Here is a 24803-nt window from a genome sequence, read left to right as displayed (position 1 = left end):
TTTTCCCAAAAAATTGCATTTGAAAAACCGCTCGACAAATACCATGTGACAAAAAATTGCAACAATCGCCATTTTATTCTCTAGAGTCTCTGTTAAAAAAGAAAAGTATAATGTTTGGGAGTTCTAAGTAATTTTCTAGCAAAAAATACTGATTTAAACTTGTAAACAAAAAGTGCCAGAAAAAGCCTGGTCGGCAAGTGATGTCACAGATGAGGGGCAACAACTCTCAAAAGAAGAAAAAAACAACCCTGTTTTCTCACATTATGCCCTACACATGATACTGTCAAATGCGCTTGTGATCCATATTTTGATGATATTTTATAATTTCAAGACTCCTCCATCTATACTTTTTTCTTTGTATTTGTACATTTTTGGTGCATTGATAAACATTTTAATATAAAACAGATTTTGTCTGAAAGTATTTTTTTTTTAAGTTTAAATGGATTTCCTCATGAAGAAAACTGATGGAAGCTGCAATTTCCTTAATCATGTGCTGTATGGTAGTTCTGGATCAGAGGAGCTAAACCTGTTGACCGAGTCACTGCCCTGGAACTAGCAGTCATCACATGAGTCAGAGCACAACTACTACAGCTTAAAATACATTGGTGTTTTGGCCACTTTTAAGGCAGGATAACATAGAAACCCAAGGCTTCATTCACAAAAATGTACTTCTCCACAGCATGTTGAAGAAGCAGCAAATATGTTCACTAAAGGCAGATTATACTCACCTTCCCTCAAACAATCCCTGTCCCTCGCCAGCGCCTTCTTCTCTGTGCCGGTTTTCTACCATCTGGCCAGCATAGAATGACATCACTCCTGGGCATGCGTAGGAGGCAGTCATTCTGGCACACAGGGATCAGGCTAGTCGCTGTAAGCTGAGGTGTGCATGCACAGCTCAGTTTACTTGCTGGGTGAGGCTGTGAGCAGGCAGGTAGGTGTATTTTATTGCAGAAAATATCTCTTCTGCAATAAAAAAAAAAACTGCCTGATCACAGCAAACAGAAGAACTTTAGGGTTCATTTATACTTGCTTCGACTTCAACACACATTAGTGAGCCTACTGCTTCAACATCCTTCTTTGATGTGTTTTTGATGCTTCGGTGGTGCTTCAATGATGCTTTGGTGGTGCTTTTTTGAAGCTTTAATGAAGCTTGGCAGATGGACTGTGTGTGTGTGTGCTGATATCTCATACCTGCAATTTCTCCAAAACAAAGCGACGCTAAAGCTGAATTAAAGCCTCCCAAAAGCTTTAGGTGCTTCTAGCAAGCTTTGTCACAGATTTCTATGGAGGCTTTGAAGACACTTTGGGGTATAATTTTTTAGCAAAGCAAAGCAAAAGCAAGGTGTAAACAGGACTGTAAGCTAACCATTTTATTTAGTGACAGAAGCTTTGACTGGCGTTCAGAGAGGTTTAAAGAGGAAGTAAACCCTCTGAAAAAGGAAAAAAAAATACACCCTGCAAGACAAAGGCATAATGAGCTAGTATGCATAGCATACTAGCTCATTATGAATTACTTACCTGAGATCGAAGCCCCCGCAGCGGTCCTCGTCCCCCTCCTCCGTCACCGCCGTGTCTCCCGGAGCGACTTCCGTGTTTGCACACTCCGGCTGTGTGACTGGCTGGAGCTGTGATGACGTTACTCCCGCGCATGCACGCAGGAACCGCTAGTGACGGCACGATCGCCATCGGAAACGGCACACTCAGTGCGCCTGCGCCGTAGACATCAGTATAGTGTTTTCTGCAAATAACTCCTAAACCGTGTAGGTTAAGGAGATATTGCAAGCACCTACAGGTAAGCCTTAATCTAGGCTTACCTGTAGGTGAAAGTTGTCCCTGAGGGTTTACAACCACTTTAACAAAGCCTGTCCAAAGCCTTGTTTTGAAGCAAGTGTAAACGAGCAAATCAGTTCTAGTAAATTTGGACTTTTAGTAAAACATAATTTGTTTACAAGCATATAAAGCAGTTTACATGCACTCACATCAGTTAACATGCAAATGCTTGCACTTCCTTTTCCTTACAACAGAGGTAAAGAGAGAGAGAGAGAGAAGCATTAAGTGCCTTTAAAGAGACCCTGTTACTAGACCTCATTTTTTGTGTACATAAAATGTAAACAATGACAGGTCTGATTGTAATATGTGCAGATTGGAGGAGGTGTCACTGCTGGCAGAATTCAGGGCTCTGCTGTTTGTGGACTCCTATCAGCCTCTCTGCGTTATTATCTGATAAATAAAAGGATTTTTAGTGAGCCTCAAACATATAAGGGGAATACTACAGAGCATCACCTGAGTGACCGATGGGTTTGCCTGGGGCTGCTGATGTCACATCCAACATGGCAGCGCCCAGAAGCAGTTTTAGGCCCGTTCAATATGGTAATATCATCAATAACTAAAGGGAGGTTAGTTGCACAAAATTAGGTAATTTGACATATAATCTTATGGAAAAGTTGTTGCTGATAATAGTATGGAGACAGGGTCTTTTTAACAGTGTGTACTTTATAATCACCCTGTAACCATATAAAGAAACTGGTGCCTAGGACCATACTAATTACCTGCTCTGCTGCCCACTTTGCCAGCCTTCGCTGTTTCCCTGAAATAAAGCTGGCTGAAGAATCTTCTGCAACTCACTCTTCCGGGATTGTTGACTACATGGTCCTCCTCATTCTGTGGCCCTATGTCTCTACAGGATAAGCAGTGATGTAATGCCTAGCAGACAGAACAACAGTGGAGGACCAAGCACCCTACACAAACATACATTCCTAAGCCAGCAACATCTCTTCAAGACCGGGAAGATCAGTGCCTCTGCAACAATTCTTTACATTTCTTTTAGGTGGCGACAGGCTTGCGTGTGAATGAGATATCATACATTTATATATGACCAAACATTTTCCCTTTCATGCACCCACTCCTTCATCCTGACCTTTTCAACTCTTTCCAAGCTGGCATGTAGCTGCTTCTGAATGCTATATAACGTGGCTAAAGGCAGAGTTTCTAATTCAGAAACAGAGCTAAGTAATTTAGAATCTTGTGTTCCAGGAATTCTTTCCAGCTCTTCCTGTAGTTTCTTCACTTGTTGTTCCAGGGCATCTCTCTGCTCCCGCGCCAGTTCACATTCCATGCTAGCTGCTGTCGCCCGCTCATTAGCTTCCTCTGCCTCTTTCTTCCAGGCATCACAGGCCTGATGAGAGAGAAAGATAACCAATAAAAAGGACAGAAGTCTGCATTCTAATTAGAAATGATTTCAATCTAAATTCCGGGCAGATATTGGAAAAGCTACAAAGTGAACATGGTAGGGAGAGAAGTGAGATAAACGTGACTGTGCTTCTCCTCTTTTGTTGTGTAGTCATGGGCTGTGTCAGGTTTTGGACTTTGCTAAATTGTTTAAAGCATGGTACACCCTAGCAGTTTTTTTTTTCGTTCAACCCAGCGGACTGAACGAAAAAAAACTGAAGAGCTCAGGGGGATCTCCCCTACTGTGCTATTGTGTTCTGACAGGGGCAACTGCCCCCCCCCCCCCCCCCCCCCCCATTGCCAGAACACTCCGGTCATCACTCTCAGCCATTGGCGCTGATTAGATGCCGATTGACAGACCTCATTCAGGCATGCCCATTCGACAGAAGCCAGCCGTACATACGGGCCAAATGTCGGACGGTTTCTATTGAACTAGCCGATACCGCCCGATATTCTGGCCCGTGTGTTAAGGGCTTTCCCCTGAAAAGTAAAACCGCATACTAGCCCATTATGTGGCACTTACCTGCAATCGAAGCCCACGCTGTCCCCGCCTCCATCTTCGCCCCTCTTCCTTTAGGGGCTGCGGACTCGGTCTCTGTGACTGGCCGGAGCTGTGTGACGCCACTCCTGCATATGCGCGTGGGAGCCGTCAGTCACGGCTCTTGCGAGTGAAGAAACGGCACGGAGGTCCATTTCTGTACAGCGCATACGCCGATGACATAATGGGTGCACTACAAGGTAAATATTTCCTAAACGGCGCACGTTTTGGAGATATTTCCACTTCCTATAGGTAAAAGTGACAATCAGGGGTTTACAAACACTTTCAAAGGCAAAACTTTTTTTTTTGTTTTGGATAGAGTGGGGAGGGATTAGATCACCTGTCAGCTTTCATAGCTCTCTGTGTCCCCGTTAGATAGATTCTTCCTCTCTATTTGACCTGTTTACCATTATCATTGAATGTGAAAGTAAAAGAAAATCACAAATTTTGGGTTGTTCCCAGAAAAGTAATAGAGGGGAAATCTTTCAAAGGGGACACTAGTTTTGGTGACCTGGGGGTCCCCAAGGTATTCTCTTAATTTGCAGGCATTTCCTCTCACTTCCTGTGTTGGCTATGGAACAGAAAGTGAAGGCAAATCTCCCCAATAGGACAAAGAGGGCAAAAATATAACCCCTTACAGGGGTTATAACCCTCCCTTGCTCAATCCAAAATGAAAAAAAAGTTTTACCTATAGTTCTTCTTTAAATAAAGTCCAGTCTACAGAGAGACCAAAGACTGACTGTTCTTTCCAGCAGGAGTGCCTGGATGACAAGACTGAACAAAGGCATATGTATTTTACCAGAGCTTGTTGCTGTTTTCCTGGAATTTAGCTTTACAGAAAATGCAAAAAAAAATGGTACTTCCTTTGAATTACTTTGAAAGCACCCTAGAGTATTCATAGTTAGAAGGTTAAAAGCAAATGCCAATGTACATCACTGTGTACCTGTTTAGCTTGTTTCCATGAGTCCTCCCATTGTTTGATAGTGTTACTGGCCTCTTCCAGCTCCTGACGTAATCTAACAAGCTCGGCCCCACCTGCTCCAGAGGGGAACGCAGGTGACGTCCCAGGAGAATAGCTGCCTGACACAAAATGTTCCCATATACTGTTATTCATGCCATTTAAGCCTATAAACATAAAAAAAATAAGATAAACCTTAACAATGAACATGAATGTTAAAATATGAAAAGTTACTAAAAACAAAATTCAGGAAGGAATGGCCCTACCATAGATGTCCCATTACTTCCATTTGCTGCTGTACAGTCACTTACCTAGTGACCCAGGAGTGGCTGATGTACTGAGAAAGGTGTTTTCTGATTGGCTATGTGCTCCAGGGGTCTGGTGCATAAAGTGTGAGGAGATGCTTACAGGTGGAGATGGAGATGTGGAATGGAAGGACGCTGAGCTGCCTAAAGATCCAGGGATGTTTACAGGAGCAGAACTCTGCATTAGGCTGCCACCTGCAATCAGAGAGAACAAATTAAAAATGTAAATTAGAAAAAAAAATCAAATAAGATATTTCAGATGGAAGCTGGAAGTTCTATACTAATTTGCTAGTAAAGCTGGCCATACACCAACAGATTTTATGTAGCTGTTTTATTTTGACAGCTTTCCTCATCGACTATCAAAAAAATCTGATTGGATGTTTCCAATGTTCAGCTGTCAATTTTCCACCCGGCTCCTTCAATTTGTCAAAAAAGGAATGCTGGGCAAGAAGTGGTCCACAGGGCCACCCAATGATTACACTTCAGCCAGTTAATCAGGAACTGGATGAAATTCGAAAAGTGAATAATAAATTTGATTTAGTTCAATCCTGCTAACTAAGAAGTATCATCAGTACTAGGAGTACATGAATGAAAGCCTTAAAGTGGTTCTAAAACCTTAAAGTGGGCATATTCTCCCACCTGAGCTGTGGATCTCTGCAGCTCCTCCAGAGTTACCATGGGCCTCTTGGCTGCTTGATGGCCATGTCTTGGTAGATTTGAAGTTGTGCCATACTCTTTCCATTTTCGGATGATGGATTGAACAGTGCTCCGTGAGATGTTCGAAGCTTGGGATATTTTTTTATAACCTAACCCTGCTTTAAACTTCTCCACAACTTTATCCCTGACCTGTCTGGTGTGTTCCTTGGCCTTCATGATGTCGTTTGTTCACTAAAGTTCTCTAACAAATCTCTGAAGGCTTCACAGAACAGTTGTATTTATACTGAGATTAAAATTACACACAGGTGGACTCTATTTACTAATTAGGTGACTTCTGAAGGCAATTGGTTCCACTAGATTTTAGTTAGGGGTATCAGAGTAAAGGGGGCTGAATACAAATGCATGTCACACTTTTAGGATATTTGGAAAAAATTTGGAAAACCATTTCTCCTTTTTTCTTTCCACTTTACAATTATGTGCCACTTTGTGTTGGTCTATGACATAAAATCCCAATAAAATACATTTACGTTTTTGGTTGTAACATGACAAAATGTGGACAATTTCAAGGAGTATGAATACTTTTTCAAGGCACTGCACAAAATGTTCTTCCAGCTCTTCCTTGTTAGTACCACTTACTTTGCCAGCTTTTTTGTTGACCTGTCCCTGAGACATGTTGCTGCCATCAATTTCAAAAATACCTTTTTTGGAATTGGGGTTGCATTTAAATGAATGTGGCCTATTCACAATCAAAACTTTCATTTTTAAAGTTTTAGGGACAGGGATCGATAGTGACCATTCCGCAGTCTTAAATTAGGTAAATGAAGTATTGAGTATTATAATGTGGTCTCTGTTGGAAAGTTTTCCCAATTCCTGTCTTGGCAGTGACTACATTTACTGGTACAGGAAGAGAGGGAAATCTGCCCCATTGGAAACAGACAGAAATAAAGAAAGCACTATAACCAATATCCAAAACAAAAAAAAAAAAAAAGTTTAGGGTTTGAGTAATTATAATAGAAAATAGAAAATATAAGCAGCTTAGATAAAGTCAGCAATGATGATAGTTACTGTGATTTAAAAAAAAGGAAAACATGATCAATTACCTATCATTATACCACCTGATGTGGCAACTGTGGTATTATCAAATGACTTCTCTAAAGCGGCAACACCAAAATCATTTAAATCAAGGTCATCCAGGGCAGATTCTGAAAGAAAAAAAAGTATTAAGGAAACTGTTGCTTGAAAAATATAGATGGTGGTTTAAAAATGTAGGACAAGAGAATGTATCCCTTGAGCTGGTCATACACAGCCAATTTTTGACCTGGTAAATAAACCGCAATTCAAGCCATAAGTGGCCCTTTTGGCACCAATTGTGGGATTAACAGGGATTGCACCCTATCAGATGCAGTCACCGTTCAGGTATTCAGATGGCCATAGGTGCAGCGTTTGTCTGAATACAATGGTCAGCAGGAGAGATTCCTCCATGCACACTCTTTAGTGTTGATGAAGAAACCTATGTCTGTATAGCTAGCTTTAGAAAGAAAACAAAATAGGGAGATAAACTTTGAGCATAAATATTTATTAAAAATACAATGGTACAAGACTGATTCCAAAAGATAATTTATATCCTTATTTCAGATCATTTAAATTAAGCTGGTACTTTGACCATAGCAGGCAAAGGAACAGGTACACCTTGCAAGAAGTACAAAAAGCATGCTTTAATAAATTTCCCCACTCTCCCCCAATGCCCCAATTTATTGTGTGAGACCCCTAAAACATGTGTAGCTTTTGACTTTGTGAGAAAGTGGTAACTTATACAGGGCTATATACTCTCCCCACCCTATGGGCTATGGCCTGGTGACTGGTCACTCAGGCACTGACAGCTGTATTTTTGTATTTTGGGAGACAATGATTCACACATTCTCGCACATACAGTATCTCACAAAAGTGAGTACACCCCTCACATTTTTGTAAATATTTTATTATATCTTTTCATGTGACAACACTGAAGAAATGACACTTTGCTACAATGTAAAGTAGTGAGTGTACAGCTTGTATAACAGTGTAAATTTGCTGCCCCCTCAAAATAACTCAACACACAGCCATTAATGTCTAAACCAGGGATCCTCAAACTACGGCCCTCCAGCTGTTGCGGAACTACACATCCCATGAGGCATTGTAAAACTCTGACATTCACAGACATGGCTAGGCATGATGGGAATTATAGTTCTTGAACAACTGGAGGGCCATAGTTTGAAGACCCTTGGTCTAAACCCTTGGCAACAAAATTGAGTACAACCCTAAGTGAAAATTTCCAAATTGGGCCCAATTAGTCATTTTCCCTCCCCGGTGTAATGTGACTCGTTAGTGTTACAATGTCTCAGGTGTGAATGGGGAGCAGGTATGTTAAATTTGGTGTTATCGCTCTCACTCTCTCATACTGGTCACTGGAAGTTCAACATGGCACCTCATCATGGCAAAGAACTCTCTGAGGATCTGAAAAAAAGAATTGTTGCTCTATATAAAGATGGCCTAGGCTTTAAGAAGATTGCCAAGACCCTGAAACTGAGCTGCAGCACGGTGGCCAAGCCCATACAGTGGTTTAACAGGACAGGTTCCACTCAGAACAGGCCTCGCCATGGTCGACCAAAGAGGTGAAAATGTCCAAATTGGACCCAAAGTGTCAATACTTTGTGTGGCCACCATTATTTTCCAGCACTGCCTTAACCCTCTTGGGCATGGAGTTCACCAGAGCTTCACAGGTTGCCATTGGAGTCCTCTTCCACTCCTCCATGATGACATCATGGAGCTGGTGGATGTTAGAGACCTTGCGCTCCTCCACCTTCCGTTTGAGGATACCCCAAAGATGCTCAATAGGGTTAGGTCTGGAGACATGCTTGGCCAGCCCATCACCTTTACCCTCAGCTTCTTTAGCAAGGCAGTGATCGTCTTGGAGGTGTGTTTGGGGTCGTTATCATGTTGGAATACTGCCCTATGGCCCAGTCTCCGAAAGGAGGGGATCATGCTCTGCTTCAGTATGTCACAGTACATGTTGGTATTCATGGTTCCCTCAATGAACTGTAGCTCCCCAGTGCCGGCAGCACTCATGTAGTCCCAGACCATGACACTCCTACCATTATGCTTGACTGTAGGCAAGACACACCTTGTCTTTGTACTCCTCACCTGGTTGCCGCCACACATGCTTGACATCATCTGAACCAAATAAGTTTATCTTGGTCAGACCACAGGACATGGTTCCAGTAATCCATGTCCATAGTCTGCTTGTCTTCAGCAAACTGTTTGCAGGCTTTATTGTGCATCATCTTTAGAAGAGGCTTCCTTCTGGGACGACAGCCATGCAGATCCATTTGATGCAGTGTTCAGCATATGGTCAGAGCACTGACAGGCTGACCCCACCCCTTCAACCTCTGCAGCAATGCTGGAAGCACTCATACGTCTATTTCCCAAAAACAACCTCTGGATATGATGCTGAGTACGTGCACTCTTCTTTGGTCGACCAATGGCAAGGCCTGTTCTGAGTGGAACCTGTCCTGTTAAACCACTGTATGGTCTCGGCCACCGTGCTGCAGCTCAGTTTCAGGGTCTTGGCAATTTTCTTATAGCCTAGGCCATCTTTATGTAAAGCAACAATTTTTTTTTTCAGATCCTCAGAGAGTTCTTTGCCATGAGGTGCCATGTTGAACTTCCAGAGACCAGCATGAGAAAGTGAGAATGATAACACCAAATTTACCACACCTGCTAACGAGTCACATGACACCGGGGAGGGAAAATGGCTAATTGGGCCCAATCTGGACATTTTCACTTAGGGGTGTACTCATTTTTGTTGCCAGCGGTTTAGACATTAATGGCTGTGTGTTATTTTGAGGGGACAGCAAATTTACACTGTTACACAAGCTGTACACTCACTACTTTAGATTGTAGCAAAGTGTAACTTCTTCAGTGTTTTCACAAAGATATAATAAAATATTTACAAAAATGTGAGGGGTGTACTAACTTTTGTGAGATACTGTATATTAGGTTGTTTCTGGTGCTCTAGTATTTGGTAAGGTTATGCAGTGTGAAGAAGACAAGTACAGGATTCTAACTTTGCCTATGAAGCAAACCAATTTATTTTAATAATAGACGATCGGACAGTCTTACTCCTTTTCACTGCTGAAATTAACTGTGCTATTTATAAGGATGATTATCGGTAGTGGCTATAGCAACTGCTAGCGATAATCATAAGAGAATCTGGCAGGCTGGCCGTTAGCAGTTCGAATCTTGGCTATGGCCTGACTTGTGACATTGACCTTGGAAACAAAAAAGAAAAGCAATAAGTGTCTGAAGATAGCCAAAAAAACAAACATCTCCAAGCAGAGGCTTCCCTGGACTACTTAGACGGTCTCCTATCTCCTTAGAAAGCTGATTAGCAGGGGTTCAAATCAGAACAGTAATGCTGTTCATTAATGATGGTGATGGGGAGGAGAGGTTGTTCACCTTTTAACTAGTCACAGTTTCTGAAAGAGCAACATATATCTTACCTATGACAGATTCTACTGTGTCACTGGTTGGGTAGAAGGGCAGAGCATTGGCATTCATACCAGGAGTACCACTTATGGCTGCAGGGCTGGGGGGTGTCGCAGCTAGACTAGAAGTAATACTAGAGGAAATGCTTGAGGTCAGTGGACTCCCCAATGGCATTATTCCTAATGCATCCTGTAATGATGATAACAACATGGCAAGGCTGTGTTACAGAATATGACACACAGCATATTTTATTTTAAGAACATTTTGCATGAACATGCCTATTAAATACACATTAACAATACAGATTATCTTAAAGCAAACCTAGGCTTTCCCCACAAAAGGAAAACAACAGGTTTACTTTAGTGCCCCCTTCTCCAGCAGCATATACTCATCTTCCTTAACTCTGCCATGGAAGCAAAAAAAAAAAAAGAAAAAAGGTCATATGCTCCTCCATACCCAGAAGTATTATATATATTTTCTGCTCTAAGTGACTAAATGGAGTGGTGGCAGAATTCAAAAAAGGTTAGTGTGTGCTGCTGGGAAGGGACCAAAAAATCAATCCTACTACTTTTCCCAGCATGGGCAAAGAACAGGTTGCTTTAAAGCAGTGGTTCTCAACCTGGGGGTCGGGACCCCCTCGGGGGTCGAATGACGATTTGCCAGGGGTCACCAAATCCTGGGCTGTTCCTGAAGCCCACACCACTCTCCCAGCCTCTTCGTGGCCGCCCAGCAGGGCTGTCCCTGGAGCTTGTGGCCGCCCACTAAGCCTCTACACAGCCACCCATTCAGTTCATGGCATGGCTGGGGGACAGAGACAAGAGGCCAGCTGACTGGTGAGGAATGTGAAGTGGGAGAGTCTGAAGGAGACCCTATCTCCTCATGCCGGCATTGGTGTCACTGCTACGAGACACCAAAAAGTCCAGCAGCACTGCCACTGATCCCTCCCCAGCGCTGCCACTCATCCCAACTCCCCGCCAGCACCGCCACTCATCCCAACCCCTCCCCACCAAGGAGTAAGAGAAGGAAGAAAAATAGAGAATACATGGAAGGGAGAGGAAAAGAGGGGGGGCAAAGAAAAAGGGAGAGAAAGAATAAGAGAAAGAACAAGAAAGACGGCTAGAGAGAGGGATGGGAGAACAAAAACAAGAAATTAGGATAGAGAGGGATACAAGGGAAAGAAAGGAGAACAAAGAGAAAAAGTGGTACATCCTAAAATGTACCATAAGGGGCTTAATACTGTACGAGTGGAAGGGACTCAGGGAACGCTAAATGTCCATGGGTTAGGGGCGCAAATTACTTGTATTGCCTTGGGTGCTGACACCCCACCCTACGAAAATAATTTTACTGTTGGTTGTCCCCACAACTTGGGACATTTTATCAAGGGGTCACGGCACTAGAAAGGTTGAGAACCACTGCTTTAAAGGAAACCTGTGCCAACAGGCAGCTACCATTACTGTCCTCCTTTGAAAATGCTACCTTCCTGGTAGTCCTACTGATCTTATGACTTCAGTACTTTGAGTCAACGGCATGCAGCATTCATGAGGTCACGTAATTCAGAAATTCTTTATTACAAACTCTTTAGGGTTAGTAGTATTTAAAAAAAAATGCAGAGCAAATTTATAGTGTCTGTGTAATGTGCCCCACTGCCACTGATACTTTCATCTTCAATGTTCCCTCGCCACTCTTTTCTCCATTGCAGCTGCTATCAAAATACTTGGGGGTTGATTTACTAAAGACAAAAAGACTGTGTACTATGCAAAGTGCAGTTGCCCTCTGCAAGTGCAGTTGCTCTAGAGCTTAGTAAATGAGGTAAGGCTTCACCTTGCAAAGAGTACCCAATCACGTGCAAGGAAAATAAAAAAAACAGAATTTTTGGTTGAACATGATTGGATGGTGGACGTCAGCAGAGGTTCTACTCATTTACTAAGCTCTGGAGCAACTGCTCTTGCAGAGTGCAACTGCACTTTGGAAAGTGCACAGTCTTTTTCCCTTTAGTAAATCAACCCCTTGGTGTCAGCAGTTGTCAGGTGACAGCGCTAGGGACTAATGTTTGAACACTAAGCCAGGGCATTGCATTATGGAAGAAGGTCACAAGCTTCCCCATACCTAGAAGATACTTTGCCTCAGCTCTAACGGAAGACATATTGGCAGGGGAACACTGGAGAGGCGAGTAACGTGTCAGCCAGGAAACTAGCATTTTCAAAACAGACCAGTGATGTTAACCTCCATATTTCTCTCAGTACAGGTTTACTTCACCCACTGACGCAAATAGATTACGTTTGCAATATAGTTCATCCAGATAATGTAGAACTGAGGTGTTTGAGCTACAGTCTACAACGGCCTTTCTCAAACTTCTCAACACAGACAAACCCTTGAAATAACTTTCTATTATCAGGGAACCCCCTATAACTCATGATACATCAGTGTGATGGTTAGTGGGAAGAATGCTCTTTACACTTGTGGTTATTGAGAGGAATTCCCCCCTTACAGATAGTTAAAAGGATCAATGGTTTCAATGGGAACTTAAAGAGGTGTTCCAGCCTGGGGGAAAAAAAAATTAAAAGTCAGCAGCTACAAATACTGTAGCTGCTGACTTTAAATATATGGACCTGTCCAGGGAATATGGACCTGTCCAGGAAATATATGGACCTGTCCAGGGAATATATGAACCTGTCCAGGGAGCCCACGATGTTGGCACCCCAGCCGATCTTCAGATTAGCTGCCGGGTGCTGCCATCTCTACTAAGGGAATCCGGCATTGAAGCCTTTTGGCTTCACAGGCGGTTCCCTACTGCGCATGCGCGAAGTGTGCTGCGCTTTCCAATTGGCCCGGCGGTGGAGGAAGGAGGAGCGGGGCCACAGCTATATCTTCAGAAGTTGGGAAGGGGGACCTGTCAAAAACAGGAGGAAGCAAATAAGCGGAAGTTCCACTTTTGGGTGGAACTCCCCTTTAACTTAACTAGGCAGAAATGTCTCACTGCTCAAGGAACCCCTAGCAACCTCCGAAGGAACCCTGGTTAAGTAACCCTGGTCTACAATTTTATATTTTGCTATTAGCACAGTGATCAGTACACAGTGCCACCTAGAGGTCAGTGAAAGATATCAAAACATGTCATAGACATAGAGCATCCCATGATAAGGAATTCAGTGATGTAGAAGAAACTAAGAAAGTAAGCGCGTAGGGACCCCACAGGGTAAAGGACCATGCTATACCGCAGATGGACACCTGAGGTGATTCAGTTTGCATAGGTAGCGCTATACAAGTCACTCATTTATTCAGAAGAAACAACTCCATAACTTTTATTAAGAGGTTTCATTTAAAAGCTACAAAGACAGACTTACTTCCCTCTCTGAAGCTAGATGCATTCTATGTGACCCTGTCAATAATTTTGTTATTAGTATACCGTATTTGTTCACAATAAATTTTTCACTAAAAAGCAGTAATATTATACCAGGAGGTGCAGAATGTGTTACTGTAACTATGGGGGTTATTTACTAAAGCTGGAGAGCGCAAAGTCTGGTTCAACTCTGCAAAGAAACCAATCAGCTTCCAGGTTTTATTGCCAAATCTTACTCGAACAAGCTGAAATTAGAAGCTGATTGGCTACCATTCATACCTGCACCAGATTCTGAGTGCTCCAGCCTTAGTAAATCTTCCCCTATGTCATTAATGCATATCTATATAATAAACTCTGGTATGTTAAACAGTTCAGTAAAAAACATTTCTGAGGCATCTTACTTACATACACATACACTACTACTATTACTAGAAAAGAAACCCAATTTCCTGCCTTACCTGCTTTGACTGTAGAAGGGATTGATCTTGACCTCTGTGCTCCATCGGGTGCGGTTTTAACTTTGCCTTGGCAAAACAAATAATGAGAATGTGAGGCAACAGAGCTATCAGTTTAATACTGCTGAGGCACACAGTTCTAGAACAGCTACTGCACATAAATGGGCCACTACAGGCACAATACACAACAGAAGAGTGAGTGCAGGGACAACAGACAGGGTCCCATAATGACAAAGACAGTTACCAAATATACTGACCTGGCTTTTGAAGCTCTTTAGATAATCAGTCCCTGTGGAGTCTTCCCGCTCACACCCTGGGGCTTTTTTGTAGCTGCCGGAGAGGTCACCGTGAAAACCAAGGCTATCCAGGTTCTGTGGCTTCCCAAGGGATCCCGAGGGAGAGCCGCAACGATGAGTTGGGCTTCCTATGCTGGCACATAGTATCTGTCAGACAACAGCAAGGCTTTTTAAACCTGCTATTCAAAATAAGAACGATGTTACAGCAACTTATGGGAACTTGTCAAGCGAGTAATACTGGAGTAGCCATTGCTGACTTGTTCAAAGTCCTGGCTCTAGGGTTGTCATTCTTATCCTTGCTTTAACGACTTGGTGAGTCATTAACCAAGCGTCAGGATGGAGCTGTTGGACTTCATACTTGTTTTGGGTCAGTGACCCATTAAAGAGACCCTGTCATCAGACCCTTTAACAAAAAACCTTCCCATATGAACAGTGAACATTTTATGTGCATGTTATATACCTGTAAATGCCTCTCTAGTGTAGACATCCAAACATTCTAAAACTGCTTCTGGACATAAGTTCAGCAGCCCCAGCTATCTAGAGAGAAGAGGGGCAGAGGAGCTGGGCCAGCACAGACTATAATTGGACACTTCCAGAAAAGGACAGGGCTTTGACATTTAGGAAGAGGGCTGTGCTTTAAAGTGATTGTAAAGTTTTGTTTTTTTAATGATAAACATATTACACTTACCTGCTCTGGTACTGAACTGTGTGGCCTCAATCCTTCTCTTCTGGGGTCCCCCACTGGCGCGCTAGGCTCCTCCTCTTTGTTGTGCACCAACCTCCTATGGAGCCACACCTGTGGGCTTGCTCCCATTCCGGGCTGTGTTCATCTATAGACTCACACAGCGCAGCTCGGCCCCATCCCCTCTCCCCCCCACAGAATTTGAGTGACAGCAGTGGGAGCCAATGGCTCCTGCTTCTACCTCTGTGCCTGTGTGAAGAGGGAGAGAGAGCAGCACTGGCTGCAGACGGGCACAGCGCTGGATCAATATAGGATTTAGAAGAGTATATAGGGAGGTGAGGGGGTGATACACTTACTGAGACACTTTTTACCCTAATGCAGGGAATGCATTAAGGTAAAAAATTTCGCCTTTAGAAACACTTTAATTCTTCCTGTAGGAATCAAATTTTCTAGCTAGTTCATTTGCATAGCAATGTGTGAACATAGTGAAATGGCAGCCTGGCATTATTAACTTGTTATGCAAACAGCAAGGGCCATCATTATTGTCTTTGTTAAGACTGCTTTAAGAGAACCTGTCACCAACTTAAAAAATATATATTTGCAGCGTTTTCCTTTCCATAAGGCCCCTTTCACACTGGAGCGGTTTTCAGGCGGTATTGCGCTAAAAATACCGCCTGAAAACCGCCCCTAAACAGCCTCCGCTGTTTGTTCAGTGTGAAAGCCCGAGGGCTTTCACACTGAAGCGGTGCGCTCGCAGGACGGTAAAAAAAGTCCTGCGAGCCGCTTCTTTGGAGCGGGGAAGGAGCGGTGTATTCACCGCTCCTAAACCGCTCCTGCCCATTGAAATCAATGGGACAGCACGGCTATACCGCGGTAATACCGCGGCTATAGCCGTGCTGTACGAGTGGATTTAACCCTTTTTCGGCCGCCAGCGGGGGTTAAAACCGAACCGCTAGCGGCCGAATACCGCTGCAAGAACGACGTTACAGCAGCGCTAAAAATAGCGCTGTTGTACCGCCGATGCCCCCACCGCCCCAGTGTGAAAGGGGAATTTTTATTCACTTGAAACACGCCTTTGCAATTGCTAGGGAATTCAACCACTCCAGTAAGGACACTTTCACACTGAGGCGCTTTACGGGCGTTTTAGCGCTAAAAATAGCGCCTGCAAAGCGCCTCTCCTGTCACTCCAGTGTGAAAGCCCGAGTGCTTTCACACTGGAGCGGTGCACTTGCAGGACGAGAGCAGCATCTTTGGGGTGGTGCAGGAGCTGTGTATACACCGCTCCTAAACCGTCCATTGAAATCAATGGGCAACGCTGCCAAAGCGCCTGCAAAGCGCTTTGGCAGCAGCACTTTGCAGAGGCTTTTAACCCCTTCGGAGAAGGGGATTAAAAGCGCACCGCTAGCGGTGGCAAACAGCTACCGCCACCACTGCCTCAGTGTGAAAGTGCCCCAAGAGTTATCCCTCATTCCTACCATGCCAAAGCCTTCTCCTCTTCTGGGAGTATTTAATTACTGTCTGTGCTGGCCTAATTCCTTTGTCCTACCCCCATACTAAAACTTATATGTTGCTGTCAAGGGAGGAGCAAAAAAGCTAATGCTATAGTGTCTGTTGACTGACAGCTGTGAGTCTGCTGGGGCTACTGTCATCGCATCCAAGATGTCTAAACAAGGGGGACATTTACAGGTAAATAACAATGATGAAATACGTTAAACGAACATATAATCAATTGTAAAATTGTTAAAATCAATGGTCTGGCAGCAGCAAGCAACCCTCATTAAAGAGGAACTTAACTCGACCTCCCGCCTCCAACCCCTTCCTACCAGCTATGCTGCTTTCTCTGAAAAAAAACATATTAAACTTGCCCAGTAGATCTAGCATTGCACTGCAGCCATTTGCTGTCTGGGTGTTACAGCTTATGTCCCCTGCTGCCATCTTGGTCCTCAACAGCCAGCTGCCTCTGCTGGGTTCAGGCAGCCTGAGCCCCAATAAGGTGTCAGCTTTGCTCCTGGCCACTTTGTAGCCTCCTGGGAAAAGTGATGGGGATATTCCAGGATGCCGAGGGAGCAGGACACACCATTATGGCCTAGCCAGGGCTGCTAGAAAATAAATATCCCCCCCCCCCCCACGGGTATCATTGAGGAGGTGGAGGCGGAGGCAGACAGTGTAAGTCAATCTGCAGAGTAAAGTTCCACTTTAAGGTGCCCTAATCCTCTTGTACTGAGGTGTTTTGTAACTGTACCATCTCCCTTTACTTCGTAAAATCGTGCTCAAAATATTGCCACTATATAAAGCTGTATATATAAAACTACATTATGAGCAACAATAAAAAAAAAATGAAAGTAGATAAGTAGAATACAATAAAGACTTGACTTTCTTAAGTATAGCCTCATCACAGATTACACAATTTCACACTGTAAGGAATAAATACAGTCCTACTTACTGCTGCTGGTGTTGGACTGGTGGGAAGGTGGCTCATTTTACCCCATACCTGCCAAGATAGAAGAATTACAATCAAAATTACAGACTCTATCCGCTATGAGGAAGCATAGGGGCATCTATAAAACAAACACAAGTGAAATGTGCTCCAGAACAGCATATTAAAAGAGCTGCTGGGAACCTTTAGACTGGCAAGTGTAGTCAGATGAAAGAAAAACTACAACCAAGCTCAGTAGATCTGGTGAGACATCTCCCCTCGATGGGCACCCAACAGTGACTCAAACCATAAAAATACAGAAAAGAGCGCCAGACCAAAATCATATAACAGAGTTCAAGATTTTAATTGTTCATAAAAAAAAAAACAAAGTCATTAAAAAAACAGCCAATGCATTTTGGGGGCAACACCACTCACCTTTCATCAGGGCTCAACACAGGATAAAACTTGGATGGAATCAGAGAAACCAGTGTCTTCACAGATCTATACTAGGACCAGTATAAAATTCCCTCATGAAGGAACAGCCTGAAAGCGATTGCTGCCCAGCAGCTGCTGTCAGGTTATTTCTCCATGAGGAGAGTTCATTACTTGATGTTGCCCCAAAACATGGTGGATGTTCTTATATGATTTTTTTTATCAACAAATAAAATCATCTTGGACTCTTTTATCCAATTTTGGTCTGGTGCTCCCATCTCTGACACCTTAGGCCCCAAAGGTTCCTGTAGTGACAGTTTCAGGTTCTTACCACCTCTGAGAAAACTCACTGTGGTCCTTTGTTAATAGGACATACTAGAGGTCTGGGAGTACTTTTTAGAGGATTCGTCCACCTGGGAGGAGTCTGCTTCCTTGCACCCTCCCTTCTCCACTTCCTCCTATTCCAACCCAAGAAAGGGTGGTAGGGAAAGATCAAAAAGTAGTTTCTTTGGGGACAGAGGCGTAGACCTAAATCACCCAAACTCCCAGAGGCAGAGGACAGTACTGTGTACCCCCACAAAAGAGGCACTTACAACACGCATACCCCATAGAGACTTCAGAGACTGGGTTCTGCCTCAACAGACCACAGCCCTGGACATGTACAGCACCCCGCCAGCAAGCTCACTCAATGCAACCACCTGCCAAGGTGAGAGCCACCCCCAGGATTCAGTGACTGTGGCAGCTTACAGGTCTTACCCATGCTTCTCATCAAGGTCTGGGATATAGCCATCCATAAGGAACCATTGGGAAGCCTGCTATTGAGAATTGAGCTATAGAGAATCAAGACAATGCTAGGAGTGGGAGGGGTTATGTTGCTGGTGTCAAGCCTTTCTATTTTCCAATGTCAAACCACTTGGAAGTGGAGCATAAACCAACAGACCAAAGCTGGCCAAAGACGGTGCGTTGTTTTTTTTATTTTGATCGGGCGGTGGGATAAACGAAAAAACAAAGTCTTTTATCAACACGAATGAGGTGGATGGAGGAATTCCCAAAGACAGGACATTGTATTCTGACAGTGGCTCATGCTGCTGTAAAATTACACTGATCAGCGGCTGATCGCGAAGAGTTTTCCAACTTGTTCCTTCAACAGAAGTCGATCCAATGATCGACTTTTGTTGAACAGGGCTAGGCACACACTGATTGAAATTTGGCTGGTCCCTGCTGTCTTGTGATGTATGAATAAAGGATAAGTTCAACTCTGGTAACGTGTTACGCCCATATTCAGGGTGTAGCATGTTACTAAAGCACCCGCCCACACTTCGATCCCCCAATGTGACAGCAAGCGGGGTCCCCCCCACACCCACTGTCACAATTTAAAAACAGTGCGGCTGTGCGTGGCTCCGCCCAAAACTGCATCATTCATTCACGGAGTTCTGTGAAAGAATGAACTACAAGTACCATCTGCAATTGCAGCAGACAGCTAGTAGTTCTCAATGAACTGCAAGGGTGCTGGTGAGCACTCTTGTTGCTCAATGATTCTTCCTAGACTTCAGTAATTTGGCAGACAGCTGTAATGAGAGTTGGCAGGAGCTTGATACTGCAGCAGATTGCAGGTGCAATGCTCTGCAGTGCAGGCTCCTAAAAAAAAAAAAAAAAAAAAAAAAAATAGATGTACATTTATTACCTGCATAAGTGAACTTATCCTTTTAGAAAGCTTTTTGCTTCCTCCCCTCACTCTGCTGGGTTCTGTTCTGGCACAGCCAAATAACAGCCAAAGTGTTCTCACAGGGGAGGGTGTGTGTGTAAGACAAGGTCTGTTACATTACAGTGTTCATAAAATCTAAAACCAGCGATACACGTTTTGTTTCTTTTTTCATTCAGCTGGTGAGCATATATACATACGAAGTGGGTGGAGGAACCCCCCTGCCAGGACAAATGATTCTGACAGCAGCGCCCACCACTGTCAGAATACACTGATCAGTGGCTGCAGCTAATTGGCTGCAACTGTTGATCGGCGGAAAATTATCAAACATGTCCCTTCGACTGAAGATAATTCAACAATTGCATTCTGTTCGCACAGCCCCCGTGCAGAGCCCGCCAGGAAGTCAGCACTGCGCTGTGCTGATCACAGGCAGTGAGACATTTCCCGATCTCTGCAGCCGCGCATCGGGACAATGTCTCACTGCCTGTGATTAGCGCAGCACAGTGCCGACTTCCTGGTGGGCTCTGCACGTGGGCTGTGCGAACACGCCGGAGCTCATTCTTAATGACCAGCTTTACTGGTGCCTATTTGACTGTACTGTTAAGACACCTTGCACAGCTCCTGGTAACAGCAAAGTGTGGGTAATGCCGTGTACACACGAGCGGACTTTACGGCAGACTTTGCTCGGCGGACTTTTCGACAGACTTTACAACGGACTTTCTGAATGAACAGACTTGCCTACATACAATCCACCAAAGTCCGTCGAATTTGTACGTGATGACGTACGACCGGACTAAAACAAGGAAGTTCATAGCCAGTAGCCAATAGCTGCCCTAGCGTGGCTTTTTGTCCGTCGAACTAGCATACAGACGAGCGGACTTTTCGACCGGACTCAATTTCGACGGGTTGATTTAAAACATGTTTCAAATCTAAGTCCGTCCAACTTTTGATAAAACAAAGTCCGCTGGAGCCCACACACGATCGAATTGTCTGACGAAATCCAGTCCGCCGGGCAAAGTCTGCCGTAAAGTCCGCTCGTGTGTACGCGGCATAAGGTTATGAAAATAGAATTACAACTGCAAAAAAAGCACATAGTAGAATATTTCTATTAAAAAAAATGAAAATAAAGTGCAACAACATACGCTGCTGAAGTCTGGTGCATGGGGGCTGGATGGGCTCACAGGAACAGAGTCTCCAGCAGCCGAAGGCATATACATAATAGGTCCAGTTTGTGTAGGGCTTGACACAGCTGAAGGAGATTGTAAGTCATCACATAGAAGAGACTCTATAACAAGAACAGTATAATACTATTAAGCAAGCAGGTACGAGATTAGAAATAGAGGCAGCATCTGCAGCAATGTGTGCCTGGGACAAACTGTCGCCTCCCGAGCTTAAAAATGTGGAATGAAGGTAATATGTCATAAACAATAAGCATGCCAATGACCCTCCATAATGACCCCTGTTTGGAAAGTAGACAGTCTTAGGTAGTTAGTAAGTGGCATGGTAAGTTTTTTGAAGTTGAAATTTTTTGTCACAATTTTTAGGAAAATTAAGAAATTAAATAAAAATTTGTTTTTTTTTTAACATTTTTTTTTTTTTACATACTGTCACCAGAGCAGTACAGCATCACCATGTGACTGGTGTGGCAGCGATCAGGGACACTGGTGACAATATGTTTAATCACTTTTTAAATTATTTTTCTACGATTATTTTTACATGCTGTGACCAGAGCAGTACAGTGTTACCACAGTGGCACTGTACTACTCTGGGAAAGTGATCAGGATTTTTTTTTTTTTTTTACACACTATGATTGCTTATAGCAGTGATGATCGCTGTTATAAGCAATCAGGTTTTGAATGGCAACAATTCATACATTGTATACTATTGTGAAACTGTGATTGGCCACAGCTATCACATGTTACAGATGCACTGTGATTGGCCCTGACTGTACCATGTGACCACTGTGACCATTCTCAGAGATCAACACAATAGTACACAAAGAATGACTATGAATGAAGGCTATTCATTGTGTACAACTGTCATGTGATTGCTGTGATTGGTCACAGAGATCACATGGTACCGGCTTGATAAAATGATCTGTTAGCAGACAGATTTTGATGCAGTAAGCCCCCTAGGGTCCTTGCGAGGCGCCTGACAGGGAGGACGTCATATGACGTCTGTCCAGGATAGCAGAGCTCCTGCTCATTCATCATTCGTCTATAGGCCGGGCGGGAGGCAGTTAAAGTGCATCTATAGTCAAAATGATTATAATATTTTTTTTTAGTTTTGGATAGAGTAGGAAGTTATTAGAACCCCTGTCAGATTTTTCGACTGTGGGATGTCTAAGAGACACAACAGGAAGTGAGAGGAAATCCTTTCTTGTCATCAGAACATGTGTCCACGTTGGAAGATTTTCCCTTACCTCCTGTTCCACATTTTTGATATTTAATTTTACTATACCAAAAACATATGATCCGCAACACAAATATAGTGGGTAAATATCCCCAGCAGAGTCACAGACAGAAATTGTAATCCAATGGATGAGGCGTGTCAGAATCCAAGATTTCCAATTTTGAGAAATAATTTATTACCAATTTTGCAAACATAAAACACCAAAACATGTTTTAGCGTGTCCCCCTTTTTCATGGGTATACTTGGAATCATTGGATTAAGAGCCATTAGATGTGTGTTAAGGGGCTTGTGTGGTATGTAGCTATAGCTCAATAGCTAGGCTGTGTTCCAAATATTTTGGCTGTTTTAAGTATACAAAATAATAAAAATAAAATCAAGTTCCTTCACGATTCCAAATCTCAGACTATTCATTATGGCACTCCTCATTCATCAATACAGTACAAGTGTCACACACTTTCATGTTGAGCTACCACAGGAAATCCTCCCTACAATACTCATAATGCACAAAAATATGGGTCTAAAACCATCCATCTGAAAAACTCAGTGCTACCTCTCTCTTACAGAAATATTATCCTCACAGGGGTTCCAGCACTTGCACACTTTCAACATTTTTTTTTTATTTTAGATATACTTTAAAGGTTTGTTAATTTTTTTCAGTACAGTGTACAAGTTACGCACTGAAGTGTGATAAAATAACCTACGTTCAACATGTGCAAAGGCACAAAATGGCCCACGTGGACAGCTGCCAGACTGTTGCATATCGTTGCACTTTGTAGATTTGTAAATCTATGCAAGAGGGGAAAAGGAATGTTAGAACTGATGACACACTATAGCCCCATATGGTGGAGAGAAACAGAACGAAAATTGAATAAAGGGACAAAAGAGGGGAACGTTTACCTCGGGGTGGAATTGCTGCTCTGTTCTTGTGTGACAGTATTGGCATGAATCTCCACTTTCACACTTACTAGGGTCACCCCACTCATCAGCATGTTTCACATTTGGACACGGGGAAGATCTATGGAAGAAAAGAATGTGAAATCCAGGTAAACCAGAAAATAATTTGCATTTGCCAACAGAAAGGATCCTGTTTATAAGTAAAGATCATCAACAATGCAACCTAAGCAGTAGCCTATAGCCAAGTTTATCTCCAGGGGCCTAAGCTACAACCTCCATACTCCTAAAGTATACAAGGGCGAGGTGCAGTTGATCAAAAATGTGCACCTGTCTGTAACTCGCAATGGAAGATGTCCCTTTAGGCAGATGGAGTCTGATGGGGTGAGCTATGCCAGTACAGGGGTAACTATGCAATGAAAATGAAGCAACTTTTCTGTACCTACTGCAATCCATTTTTGGGGTATAACATCGTGCATGCTTAAAGTGTTTGTTAAGGCTAAAGGTTTTGTTCTACCTCAATGCATTCTCTGCATTAAGGCAAAAAAACTTTTACTTTCAGCTCTCCCCTGCCCTTCCTAAATACGAACCTGAGCCCGATCTTAATTCAGTGGCACTGCTCGCTCCCTCCTCACTGGCCATTGGCTCCTGCTACTGTCAATCAAATCCAGTACATAGGGAGCAGGGGGTGGGGCCAAGTCACACACAGTGCGACTCAGGATGGAGCCTGGACGGGTGCTATGCTATGAGGGCACTCAGAAGGCAGGAGGAGCCAGGGGTGCCAGCAGGGGACTCCAGAAGAGAGGGACTGCCACTACAGTGTGAAAAACCATTGCACTGAGCAGGTAAGTATAACATGTTTGTTGTTTGATAAGAATAAAAAACCTTTACAATCACTTTAAAGTAAACCTGTAACAAACTGAGGAAATTCAACTGAGCATATAATGAAAAAAATGTATTTAGTATAAGCTATCTTCAATAAATATTGGGGGGGGCATTGTTAGAGAGATACAGAAGCTGGCCTCTATGTTCTGTGAGGTAGCCACTTACATTATAGGATCAAAAGTAGGGACCAGAAGGTGAGTGGAGGCAGAGCAAAACTTGATTAACAGAAAAGTCAAGATGACATTTTAGGGGTACAGTGTATGTTTGTGTATAGGGAGTGGGGTTAAGTGTTTGGAGTTCACTTTGTGAGTTTGGTTACAGTTTAGGAGGATTATGTGTCTGGCTGCATAACAAGTAAAGAATATGGCATTTGTTTACTAGGCGTATTGGGATGTATATTAACCACTTGCCGACTGCTGCACGCCGATATATATCGGCACAATGGCAGCGGTGGGCAAATGGGCGTACCTGTACGTCCCCTTTAAGTGGCGGGGACTGCGGGTCCCGCAGACTCGATGTCCGCTAGTGTCCCGCGATCATGTCACAGAGCCGCAGAACAGGGAGGCGCCTATGTAAACAAGGTATTTCCCCGTTCTGCCTTGTGACATGACAGAGATCACTGCTCCCTGTCATCGGGAGCAGTGATCGCTGTCATGTCAGTGGTAGCCCCCCCCCCACAGTCAGAATCACTCCCTAGGACACACTTAACCCCTTGATCGCCCCCTAGTGTTTAACCCTTCCCTGCCAGTGTCATTTACACAGTAATCAGTGAATTTTTATAGCACTGATCGCTGTATAAATGACAATGGTCCCAAAACAGTGTCAAAAGTGTCCGATGTGTCCGCCATGTCGTAGTCACGATAAAAATCGCAGATCGCCACCATTACTAATAAAAAAAATTAATAATAAAAATGCCATAAAACTATCCCCTATTTTGTAGACGCTATAACATTTGCGCAAACCAATCAATATGCGCTTATTGCGATTTTTTTAACCAAAAATATGTAGAAGAATACATATCAGCCTAAAATGAAGAAAAAATTTGTTTTTTTTTATATATTTTGGGGGGATATTTATTATAGCAA

At 43.4% G+C, this 24803-nt stretch overlaps 1 protein-coding gene across 2 annotated transcripts in view; it reads right to left on the bottom strand.

The window, feature by feature from the left end:
* Positions 1-24803, bottom strand: part of UNK (unk zinc finger) — a 94001-nt gene that overhangs the window by 14586 nt on the left and 54612 nt on the right. For both annotated transcript variants that reach the window (XM_073608137.1, XM_073608138.1), the window contains 11 exons: positions 22840-22957; positions 22644-22728; positions 20673-20815; positions 17424-17471; positions 14260-14445; positions 14006-14071; positions 10225-10399; positions 6787-6888; positions 5036-5224; positions 4710-4891; positions 2918-3175 (listed from right to left, as the gene is read on the bottom strand). In XM_073608137.1, coding sequence (XP_073464238.1) covers positions 2918-3175; positions 4710-4891; positions 5036-5224; positions 6787-6888; positions 10225-10399; positions 14006-14071; positions 14260-14445; positions 17424-17471; positions 20673-20815; positions 22644-22728; positions 22840-22957 — 1552 coding nt within the window. The remainder of the gene's footprint in view (positions 1-2917; positions 3176-4709; positions 4892-5035; positions 5225-6786; positions 6889-10224; positions 10400-14005; positions 14072-14259; positions 14446-17423; positions 17472-20672; positions 20816-22643; positions 22729-22839; positions 22958-24803) is intronic.

The sequence above is a fragment of the Aquarana catesbeiana genome, linkage group LG12 (assembly GCF_042186555.1).
Source record: "Aquarana catesbeiana isolate 2022-GZ linkage group LG12, ASM4218655v1, whole genome shotgun sequence".
NCBI lineage: Eukaryota > Metazoa > Chordata > Amphibia > Anura > Ranidae > Aquarana > Aquarana catesbeiana.
Note: the sequence above shows the minus strand (reverse complement) of the source record. Positions and strands in the feature narration are given on the sequence as shown.